General features: G+C 42.7%; 1 protein-coding gene across 1 annotated transcript; it reads right to left on the reverse strand.

The window, feature by feature from the left end:
- Positions 1-2,984: 2,984 nt before the first annotated feature.
- On the reverse strand, positions 2,985-10,191 carry LOC138948168 (uncharacterized). The gene is made up of 4 exons (XM_070319667.1): positions 9,607-10,191; positions 8,694-8,859; positions 6,663-6,943; positions 2,985-5,950 (listed from the first exon to the last, which is right to left on the reverse strand). Exons 1-4 carry the CDS (start codon positions 9,872-9,874, stop codon positions 4,806-4,808), a joined length of 1,860 nt encoding a protein of 619 aa, XP_070175768.1. The 5' UTR covers positions 9,875-10,191; the 3' UTR covers positions 2,985-4,805.
- Between the last annotated feature and the right edge of the window lie 1,692 nt (positions 10,192-11,883).

Below are 11,883 nucleotides of genomic sequence, written 5' to 3' on the forward strand. Positions count from 1 at the left end.
CAGGTCACACAACACTGACAGAACTCAGGGAGACAGGTCACACAACACTGACAGAACTCAGGGAGACAGGTCACACAACACTGACAGAACTCAGGGAGACAGGTCACAACACTGACAGAACTCAGGGAGACAGGTCACACAACACTGACAGAACTCAGGGAGACAGGTCACACAACACTGACAGAACTCAGGGAGACAGGTCACACAACACTGACAGAACTCAGGGAGACAGGTCACACAACACTGAGAGGACTCAGGGAGACAGGTCACACAACACTGACAGAACTCAGGGAGACAGGTCACACAACACTGACAGAACTCAGGGACTATGTGCTGTGTGCAGCGTTGCCTCGCGTGTCTGTTACCTACGGCAAGCCGTTTGTATTAGCAACAAAAAGTACTGTTATGTAAGTGTAGCAGTTTTCCCATTCTAAATTATTTCTATTTAACTCCATCATTTGCCGGCGAAAAACTATAAAGATTGTAGGTATGAACAAAAATACGTACTAAATTGTGTAAGCTAACGTCTACTTTCTGTTCAGCTTTGGAGGTGCGTGCACTTTTCTTTAAACTAACTCTGATATCTAGTCTCCCTCGCATTGTGTTTGTTCCCCAGTGATTGTACTTCTAAAGTATGTCTGCTGCCTAAACTACCCTTCTTTACTCAAACTGCCGGCCTGACTCATCTCTAAAGTAGGAAAATCACGACAAGAAAGCCGACTTCCAAAAGACACGACAATCAATCGGAGGGATAGACGGAGCCCACACTTAGTTGTACTTTTCTATGAATCGTGCCGGTCATCACTTCCATTTGTGGACACGACAAAAACAAGAGGTATTTCCATTTTGCAGACGAGGGTTTGTTGATTATTTTAAACCAGGTTAATTTAAGTGACTTAATGCAATGCTTTATTGAAGGTCAACTTATGCCACCTTCTTGGGTATTGTGAATAGCTATAGTTCTTTTTATTTTATCTCTTGTTTTGTCCCAAACAAACTCAAAACACATCATTTGCAATAAATATTCTTAGTTATAAGTTTTAGTGTTGCGTCATGTGCCTATGTCTTTGGCAGACTGCTGTATGACTAGAATGGCGGGGAGGGATCTAGAGGGGAGTGAAGAGCAGACAACAGGGCTGCATGCTCCGTGTCGGGTGTTGGTGAAACCGATACCGGTGTGGTCGAGTCAACTTCTTTTACCTGCCGAGTGTAATTTTCTACACACACATAACAGCCCTGTAGTGACACATAGGAGGATCGCACAACACGCGGGGGTTTGGGTGGTAGAGGTGGGCTTTTATTGTGGGCTGGAGGGTGAAAGAAGTACATAGTTGACGTGTCATTGGGGTGTTACAGTCAAGACACAACTGGAGGGTGAAAGAAGTACATAGTTGACGTGTCATTGGGGTGTTACAGTCAAGACACAACTAAACTTGTAACCCCAACGCCCGTCACATTTCTATCATGACAAATCAAACTGACGTGCCCAAGTCTGAAAAGAAAATTCCACTGTCATAAAATACAGCTGATGGGGTCTATGTCGACCAAAAGAGTGGGATTCCCTGTAGATGGAGTTCCTGTAGGGGAATTTCCTGTATACAGGGAATCCCACAGGGTCTAGTTCCAGTAGTGTTTCGCTGATATCGCTGAAAGTCACGAAAGCTCAGCGACATCGGTATAATTTGATGTTTTTCGATCTTTAGTGATAATTCTCAGAAATTCGAGTATGGTTTGCAAGTTTAATTGAAAAACTCCAACTTGTGTATACAGGGAATCCCTCTACAGGAACTCCACCTACAGGGAATCCCACTCTTTTGGTCGACCCCATCAGCTAAAATACATCTGAAACAGATTGCATTTTGTGAACATTTTAACTGTAGTTGCGCAGCAGATACAATTAATAAGAACAGAGATGGAAGGGTGCTGAAGTATGTTTGAGTCTTGCAAGACTTTGTTAAAACGAACGGTGCTCCTTTGAAAGAAAATTAAGATGTCTGCTTGTCGTCTGCTATAAAGGTAGGGTGATGTTGAAGCTTACACATCAAAACGCAAGTCGCATTGAACAAATACTGTGTTATTATTATTTATGTCAAGTGCGTTTGAATTCAAAACTGCTAAGATCGTTTGCTCCGAAGTCGATTTGCCGAAATGAAAAGAAAATCTAGAACAAACCCATTCTCTGACAGGAAGTGTCATATTGTGTCATGTGTTTGAAGGTACAATTAACGTATAATTTACCCAGCCGTGCACGGCCAAACAAACCGTAACGTTAGATCTCGCGACGCAGCATTATCTGACCATCTGACAAAATGGTAGATAACCCGATTTTTGGAAAATTTTAGATATGCATATCATCTGAAAGCTTAGAAAACAAGCTTTCATGTGATGTTTGAATGAAAAGGATACTCCAAAAAATGAAGACTCAGGAGCAGTTTGAAATACGGGTATTGATGGCGGCCATTTTGAGGAAATTGGACTTAAAGTTTGGACACATTCAACAGCGAAGAGTCCCTAGCAACCATGCTTAAATTTCGTTCTAATGGAATGAAATGTGTTCAGAGTACACTAAACAACAGATTTATGCTTGTTTCCATGGTGATTTTGTATCACTGTAGGATTTGTGAGATTTTTAAAGTACAGTTGATAGTGAAAATGTGATTCGAGAAACTATAGGTCTCACCAAAATAGCATTCAAAATTATCCATGCTCTTCCATAAAATACATAATGCCAATGGGTGTATAACAACTTACTAAAAGCCATGTGCAACTTAAACCTTTTCTCAAATAATTTAGTGTCTTAGTTTGTAAAGCATAAGCTTGATATTTTAAGTATTATTATTAACGTTCATTTTTACGAACCGAAACAATAAGTCACAGAGTACTGATCTCACTTGGGTTTTATTTGTGGTTACTTGAGTGAACTTAAATATGAACGATACATCAATCTCATTAACTGCCCCTCGCCACGTGAGCGTGGCGAGAAGTTCTTTTGTGTAAGTGCATGTGCTAACAAACTGAATTACAGCTGAATCAGAGCTGTACTGAACACGCACTCATCCGCTCGTTTCATTCTTATCAGTCACTCCCACAAATTAATTGTCCACACCAGCTGTTTGCAGTTAAGTCCACGTAAAGTGAAATGTTATTGAATTAAAGCTTTTTATGATTTTAACTTTTGGTAAAAAATCATAGCAATTTCAAAATCAATTTTCCAAAACATATTTACAAAAAACATGAAAAAGTTTAGCATCAAATTATAGCACAGCAGGGCACTGCTGGCCGATTGTCCCCCTGCCCTTCTGTTGGGTCAAACAAAGGGGCCAAATACATATTTACAACAACAACAAAAAAGTTTAGTATCAGATAGCCCGGCCGGGCACTGCTGACTGGTTGTCTCTCCTGCCCTTCTGTTGGGTCAAACGAAGGGATCAAACATAGCAAATTAAACATCAATTTACCAAAACAAAAAACAAAACAAAAAAACAGTTTCGCGTTAAATGGCCCAGCAGGGCAGCTGACTGATTGTCTCCCCTGCCCTACTGTTGGGTGAAACAAAGGGGGCATTCTGCGGGTCACAGAAAGAAACCAAGCCGAAATACAGAAACTGATAACAGTAGTAGAATGAGCCAGGGGATTACTTCCCTCGACCCGACCCTTTTTCTTTATTTGGTGTTTGACGTTGTTTTCAACCACGAAGGTTATATCGCGACGGGCTAAGGGTCAACCAGGTTAGTAAGTCTACCCGAGAACAAAAATGCCAGATGCCACGGTCGCGGGCTACTCAACCCAAACCACTCAGGGCGAAAGGAAGTAGGCTGTGGACCGATGCGATCTGTGGACTAAAGCTAAAGCTTCGGTTCCAGACCAATCAATGACGGTACTGCACCGAAGCTCAAACGGTGGTGTCAGCTCACCCTGGCATGGCATGCAAGAAAAACAACAACAGCGAAATGTAGAGCAGGAAACTGATCCGAACATACAAATTATCTCTCTTGACTATTACAATGGACATCAACCAGCGACATGAAACAAAGCTCCAGCGCCACCAAGTTACAAAATGAATGCCTTCATTGATAAAATGGAGGAGGGGTGGGTGGCGGAAAAATGTTCACCAAATACAAAAACTTGACCTTTCAGCTTGCTGGAATCTTGCGTAGTGACGCTAAGCTAAGCTCTGTGCGGGGCACTGTCCGCCGCATCGGTCAGTTCCAGCGGTCCGCTACAAGCCAATCAAAGAAAGGCGCATGCAATCACACAAAAACATGAATATTTCAAACGAATCTGGAGAGAGAGGGAGAGAGAGAGAGAGAGAGAGAGAGAGAGAGAGAGAGAGAGAGAGAGAGAGAGAGAGAGAGAGAGCAGCTTTGAGTCTTGAAGGCAACAGCTGTAACTGTCAGAGAACCGGGTCGAACAGACGAATGTACTGGCAAATACTTTGAACAGAGGTAAGTTTATAATCTAATAATTTTTGTATCAGCATTTTGCTTTGCTATTCCTTACCGTTATCCTTCAACTACACACAAATGATTCCTCCTCGGACAACAGGTTTGAAAGCAAAGAGTCACAATAATCCTGATTCACAAGTCAGTTTAAATAATACACACAATGAACTTCATGATTGCACAGATCTGAAGTCAAGCCAGTTCCATTATTTAAAATGTCAGTTCAGTGATCCTTCTTAAACTTGAAAACATTTACTGCCAAGTCCCGGTAGCATCACACTCACAGTGTGTAGCCAATGTAGTGTACACAAAAATTTACTGCAATATAACACATATACTACGAGTAAGCAGATGGAAAGCAGGTTAGTTGGGGGGTGGACACATCACATCCCTCTTGTCCTCGCGCACAAACTCACGAATCTGGGTGAACAGGTATGTTTGTCGCTCACGCGAGAGTCCGGGGGTGGGCAGAATCAGTGGCACGTCTGCCAAGGCTCGGAAAGCTTCCCGGCTGACCAGCAGGTTTCGCTGCTCCTCAACTTCAGCCAGAGACATCTTCACAAAGACACAGCCAGGGTGCTGGTGTGACATTCTGAAGTGGGCAAACTTCAGCATGCCAGGCAGGCGCTTGAACGCTGGCTTGAGGAAGGTCTGCCAGTCGTAGGTGTTGACAAGAGAAGAGCCATCCTCCCTGCCGACTAGCTGGGGAATGTTAACGTGGCTCACTGGTGTGCTCTCTCGCACGACCTCGCACAAATCATCGAGGCAGGACACCTCGGATCGCCGGAAACACTTTTTTAGCAGGCCAAAGGCCCAGTCGGGAGCAAACTTTGTATGCCCGGCTGGCATGAAGTGTACATTGATCTCTGTGTGAAGGCCTTTCATGACGCGCCAGATCAGGTACCACATTACAAAGTTATTTTTGTTCTGCCCTGAACAGTTGTCACAATGCAGACTGAGCACTTGCTCTCCTAGTCCGTATTTCTCGAAGAAGAAGTGCAAGTAGCTGATTACAGCAGTGGACCCTTTACTGCAGTTGACGCTTTCGTCGACAAGAAAGTTGACTTGTTGAGGGATGGCCTCACAGTTGACACCGAAGATGGCACATTTCCTCGGCACCAGGAAATACATTGGGCCCGGTTGTGCAGCGTTACTTGGAAGATGCACCTGCTGCGCAAAATCAAAGCTATAATGAACAGCAATGGGGCGTGAGTTTGGGGCAGTCTCCGTGAGAGCGGTCAATCCAATCCCCTGGACAGCCGTCTTGCACTGGGCTATTTCATCTTTGTAGAATTGACGCTCTGCAACCACTATACTCAAGTGTCGCTGTTGCTCCAGGATAAGTTCACCCTTCTCTTCGTCGGTCAGGTTTGCACTGCGAAATATCTTGGTGTTGTTGTTTTGGCACCTCCAACACAAATCCGTCATTGGTCTGCATACCACGATGAATGGGCAGAGCTCACGCCACAGCCTGTTGAAGGTTGTCTTGGCAACAACTTTAGGGTGTCCTGGAACAAATTAATATCAATCTTCACAAAACACGATCACTCACTTTCCTTCGCTAATAGTTGGTCAAGAATTATGATGCATAGCTGACACAGCCTGGTGAATAATGTTGATGCGGCAAACAACTCAGGGGTGTCCTGAAGAAGAAACACATATCACAGTCTTCATGTAAAGCCAAGTCCAGGTTGTGAACGCCCAAAACCCATGTAGTTCTCTGTCGGAATGCTTAAGTCAACAAAAAGTAATGCATATTTCTGTCCAGACACAATGCAAGGCGTGACTTGTAGTAATTCTATCTTTGAAATGTTATGACTAAAATTAATTGAATCTAGTTTTGAAGAAATACAAAAAATGTAGAAACTAACAAAAAAAACACGTACACATTGAATGCACAGTGCCCTGCAGTGTTATTACAAATAAATCTGTAATTATTATTTATTTTTGAACACAAGCAATGATGCCATACAAACCAATAGGTGTAATTTTGAAAGGGATGAGTAGGGGGAGGGGGTGGGGGAGGAGAGTTTTTCATTCAGTGTCCTTATTGTTTTCCCTTCTTTCGAAGTTTAAATTACGGGGTCATGATTTAAATTCCTGATTAAATTGTTCATGTACCAACATACCAACATTTTATAAAAAAAATGAAACTTTGCAAGCCAACATACTGCTCCATTTGTTTATATATTGATGATGTCTATGCTGCTCTGCTCTCACCTGCCCTTGCTGCAATATCTGCATAGTGCCTGTAGACACGGCTCTTCGGGGCGGATGAGGGTAGCAGCTGTATGTCGGCTCGCTTGAAACCTGGGACACGGCCCGGCAGACTGACAGCATGGTCCTCTGCATACTGCTTTATGAAGTTGAGCACGCGCTGTGTGTCCTCCAGGCTGAGAGACTTTGTGTTGCTTTTGCGCCCTCCAGATTTCAACTTTCGAGGTGTTAAGCCATTCTCCTTGAAATGGTCGTGAAGGGCCCGTAGTTTGTTGGCACTGACCCTGAAACAAGCACAAAGCAAATTCAATTAAACTCACTTATTTGCAGTATTGTTTAAAATATATAAGAATTTTAGAGGTTTGCTAAGGCCAAAAAAAAAGATTGTATGTTTCTGGTCACCCGACCCTACCTAGTTTTTTCCCCGCCAACCCTAGACTTTTTTTTTTATTGCATATTTAGTAAAAACAAGAAGGACAAAGCCCATACGACTCACATGCTTGACCTTGACCTTTACATGACCTTGACCTAAGGTCAAATAACTAAACCTAGCAATGACATACACTAAGAACTGCTTTACACATTTTTCCTACCAAAATACATGTGACCTTGACCCAAGGTCAAGGTCATCCAAGGTCATGCAACACAAAGCTGTTAATTCAAGACATAGGAAGTACAATGGTGCTTATTGGCTCTTTCTACCATGAGATATGGTCACTTTTAGTGGTTCACTACCTTATTTTGGTCACATTTCATAAGGGTCAAAGTGACCTTGACCTTGATCATATGTGACCAAATGTGTCTCATGATGAAACCATAACATGTGGCCCACATAATTTTTAAGTTTGAAACAGTTATCTTCCATAGTTCAGGGTCAAGGTCACTTCAAAATATGTATACAATCCAACTTTGAAGAGCTCCTGTGACCTTGACCTTGAAGCAAGGTAAACCAAACTGGTATCAAAAGATGGGGCTTACTTTGCCCTATATATCATATATAGGTGAGGTATTCAATCTCAAAAACTTCAGAGAAAATGTGAAAAATGTGAAAAATAGCTGTTTTTAGGCAACATTTATGGCCCCTGCGACCTTGACCTTGAAGCAAGGTCAAGATGCTATGTATGTTTTTTGGGGCCTTGTCATCATACACCATCTTGCCAAATTTGGTACTGATAGACTGAATAGTGTCCAAGAAATATCCAACGTTAAAGTTTTCCGGACGGACGGACGGACGACTCGGGTGAGTACATAGACTCACTTTTGCTTCGCATGTGAGTCAAAAAGGAAAAGGAAAAAAAAGCGTCAAAACGAAAGTAAAAGACGGCAGACGACACAAGGGTGATAACCCCGCATCCCTTTTGTCTCATTTGTTTTGGAATGTGTTGTCTTTCTCTTTGTATAGTAAGTCCAGTCTCTTTGCGTCACTGTATAGTTATTTTCTACCCTGACCAAAAAAAAAAACCAAACAACAACAAAAAAACAAAAAAAATCCCTTAGTACCTACCCTATTTTTTTTTAACCATGTTACCAGAAACACATACAACTTTTTTGTTGGGGCCTAATACTCCTTCGCCTTGCCTAATCTCCAAAAGAACGGTTGCCTCCTTTCACCATACTTCCCCTCTCTGGGCACACAGACATGCAGGAAAATATTCTTCCCTATTCTTGGGATGATAACTAATCACTGGCAATAACGGCACTAACTCCAAATTGATGTTCTTTCTTTGTAACTTGAAAGTGCACTACAGTGGACTGGAACCCCTCTTTCGCGACTCTTCCAAATATACCAAACGAGAAAGAGAATGATAAAAGAAATGTACAACATTTTCACACTTAGCACACAAAATCTGTCGTGAGCTTTCAGAAAACTTCCATCTTCTTTCTTCATCTGGGTGGAAAGGGGATATTTGCAGAAGGGACCACGAAGGAAACATTTTCAGAAAATCAGGTGTTTTTTTTTCTTCTTCTAAGGGGCCAATGTACCCGAGTTCCACTATACGGAACAGCATAGGGGACAAACAACAATTTGCTTACCCAAGCAGAGTCTGGAATGTTTTCACACACACCAATCGTCCCATGTACATGTACGTGGATCTGCCCTTCTGTCGCTCCCTCTGTTCCTTGCACCGGCTGGTTTGGGTCATGTCCCCTGTGTGCCTGCAGGAGCTGATTAACCCCAGAATCAGCATGTCTAGTGCATCTGAAAATTACAACAAGGCTGTATAAATGTGAAGCAAATTGATAGTATGGATATTTTAGGCAACTATGCGTAGGTACAAGCCATTATTATTAAAAAACAAGAGGCGAAGCCTTCAAGGCTCACGTAAGAAATCGACAAACAGTAACACAAACTCAATCACTCCGTCACACATACACACACACACACACACACACACACACACACACACACACACACACACACACACACACACACACACACACACACACAGTAAGCATAGGTGAAACTGCAAGAAAGCCGAGACCCTGGATCTGCCAACTATAGTCTCGGCCCGCTCACAATAACAATGACCGAGACTTTCAGTAATTCCTTTGCGTGACGTCTAACCCTCTTACGTCATAATGTGACGTCTTCAAATAGTTTCTATCACACACGTCAAACACTTTTGACCGAGACGTAATCTTCTTATGCGAGCTTTATCCATAGACTCGGAAATGTTAAAGTTTCTATCACACACACACGCACGCACGCACGCACGCACGCACGCACGCACGCACGCACAGACAGACAAAGTTTATCATCGCATAGGCTACACTTACGTGAGCCAATCACTTGTAAGACTAAGATAATAAAGAGAACAACTGAAAGTGTATCACTTTATTTTCACGGAAAAGTGTTGTTAATGTGAAGATGTATGCCCTGGGAGTGTGACTAGGGGTGTAGTTGGTTAATGTTCACATCAAACTTATTCAAAGACTTGTGACATACCTCTATCCATGTCCTTGATGGATAGATTGATGCCCATGATCTCCTCGGTGGTGAACTGCGTAACACAGCCCCGTCTTGGATCTTCAGCAGCTGGTGTGACCTTAAAACATGAATTTAAAAAAATGTAGGACTGACAGGAATAGTTTTGCACCCTATAACAGGAGTGGGAGATTCTTTCGAGCATGATTTGGTTACAAAGCGCTTTACTAACATGACTACAGCAAGCAACAGATACGTATTCAAGCACGCAATTGTACGGAACACACATTTATATCACAACATAGCCACCAGACGCCCAATTAGTACTAAAATTAGTGATACATAATACACAACTCACATTATGTTAAGGTAAACACAGAACCAGCAAAAAAGAAAAAAAAAATAGACAACGCTGCAAAGACCAATCATGGCATACATACACAAAATATTGGTTCACCGTCCCATGTATAGTCACATGCACCACACACCACACACACACACACACACACACACATAATTATACACATGGCCAAACACGCACACACATGCACAGGCACACACACGCTGCCTTCAGCACACACGCACACACACACTCACACACACACACACACACACACACACACACACACACACACACACACACACACACACACACACATTCTTCGAAAATGAAAAGCACATCCATTCATACAATCATGTGCAGTCATTCACAACACCTGAAGAAATGATAGAAAAGGGGTAAGGAGTAAGAGCTTACCTTGATCTGTTTACAGTTACATGAAAACTGCCTCAGCTTTCGTAGCAACTCTGGTGGCGGTGCACCATTGCAGTCGTCCATTTGCTCGTCGCCGCCTGGTCCACTGATGTGGACAATGGGTTCCTCGATTTCAAGTTCTCCGACATCGTCAAATTCTGATTCGGCCAGAACAAAGTCAGGCAGCTGGTTTTCAGTTCGACGTTCGTTATCGTCGCTCTCACTGTCACAATCGCTTGACTCGCTATCGCCCTCTGGACGCTCACTACCGTCAGAGAGGAAGTACTCGTCAATCAAAGACTTTAATTCTTCTCCTTCCGCTTCGAAAATGTTACCTGCTTTGCAGGAATTTAGCAGAAACGCTAATCTTTTCTCCATGTTTGCAGATCTAAGATCGCCAACGAACACAAGCGGTGGAGAGGCATTACTTCCCCTTAAGACCGCTTCGACCAATCACGAGTGCTGTTTCAGCCGAGAACGGACATTGTTACCAAGGAAGTTTTTGAAAGTGGCTTCTGATTGGTATAAGCCTCTTTCTTGTGTACACCCAAAGAATTGCGTGTTAAACCAGAGATACTGTAGCAGATCTCTGGTTTAAACTTCATAGTTTGTCAACATGATTTAACCTAGAAGCTGGTTTAAAAATAGACACAGTGACATTTCGAACGCTATACGACATGATGGGGTTCTGTAAAGGATTATGCTGTCATTCTTGTTGAAAAGTCGGTCAATTATAGCGTCCTTTGTCTTTATTTAGAGCATGGTAGGTTGATTAAATATCGATTTGGAGGCATTTATAAGCCACTGACATCCAAAAACAGGCAAATATGTGTGTAGAAGTGTCAAAACTATCCACAAATGCCAATAACCCAATTCTCCCATAATTGACCTACATTGGTATATTCAATGTATCTCAAAAGAGGTTCCCGCGGCTTATCTACCATTTTGTCAGATCCGGTCACATATTGTCTTACTACCAGGATGACTTGATCCGGACAAACGTGAGTGGGAATGTTCGTGTGAACCAATGAGACGCCTCTTGCAACCATAACGACACCAAGTGCCCCTAACAAAATGACGCCATCCTGCCATAGCCTCGTGACGTCACATCACCGACAACTATTGATTGTAAAAAGATGTTACCATGGTGATATCAGAGATGGTATGACTCACACTCAAGGCGCTGAAGAACTCAACATGAAGCGGGCAGAGTGAGCAAGGTCGGTATTGCAAAAACAAGAATCGTGCTCTCATCCAAGGATCCTGTATCAGGCAGTCACATGATGGATCCTTGGTAACGTAGGGTATTACAATGATTGTGCATGTAGTGTCGGTGGCAATAACATAATCACTATACAGAAGCACGAAAAACTGTAAGACATTACCTACTATTCAGACTTGGTCGTGTGACAGAGTTTTCTTCCACACTCGATTAGTTGATATCTAACTCAGCCTGACGAATTCGTTAGACAATCAACGTAATCTTGTGTGGAAGAAAACGTCTGTCACACGACCAAGTCTGAATAGCATGTATGTCTCACAGC

This window comes from Littorina saxatilis, linkage group LG15, assembly GCF_037325665.1.
Source record: "Littorina saxatilis isolate snail1 linkage group LG15, US_GU_Lsax_2.0, whole genome shotgun sequence".
NCBI lineage: Eukaryota > Metazoa > Mollusca > Gastropoda > Littorinimorpha > Littorinidae > Littorina > Littorina saxatilis.

Coding starts and splice junctions, on each gene's coding strand:
- LOC138948168 (XM_070319667.1), bottom strand. CDS start 9,874: ATGTGTGTTCCGTACAATTGCGTGCTTGAATACGTATCTGTTGCTTGC. Junction 8,860..9,606: donor CATCAAGGACATGGATAGAG/GTATGTCACAAG, acceptor TGTAATTTTCAG/ATGCACTAGACATGCTGATT. Junction 5,951..6,662: donor AGATATTGCAGCAAGGGCAG/GTGAGAGCAGAG, acceptor AATTTGTTCCAG/GACACCCTAAAGTTGTTGCC.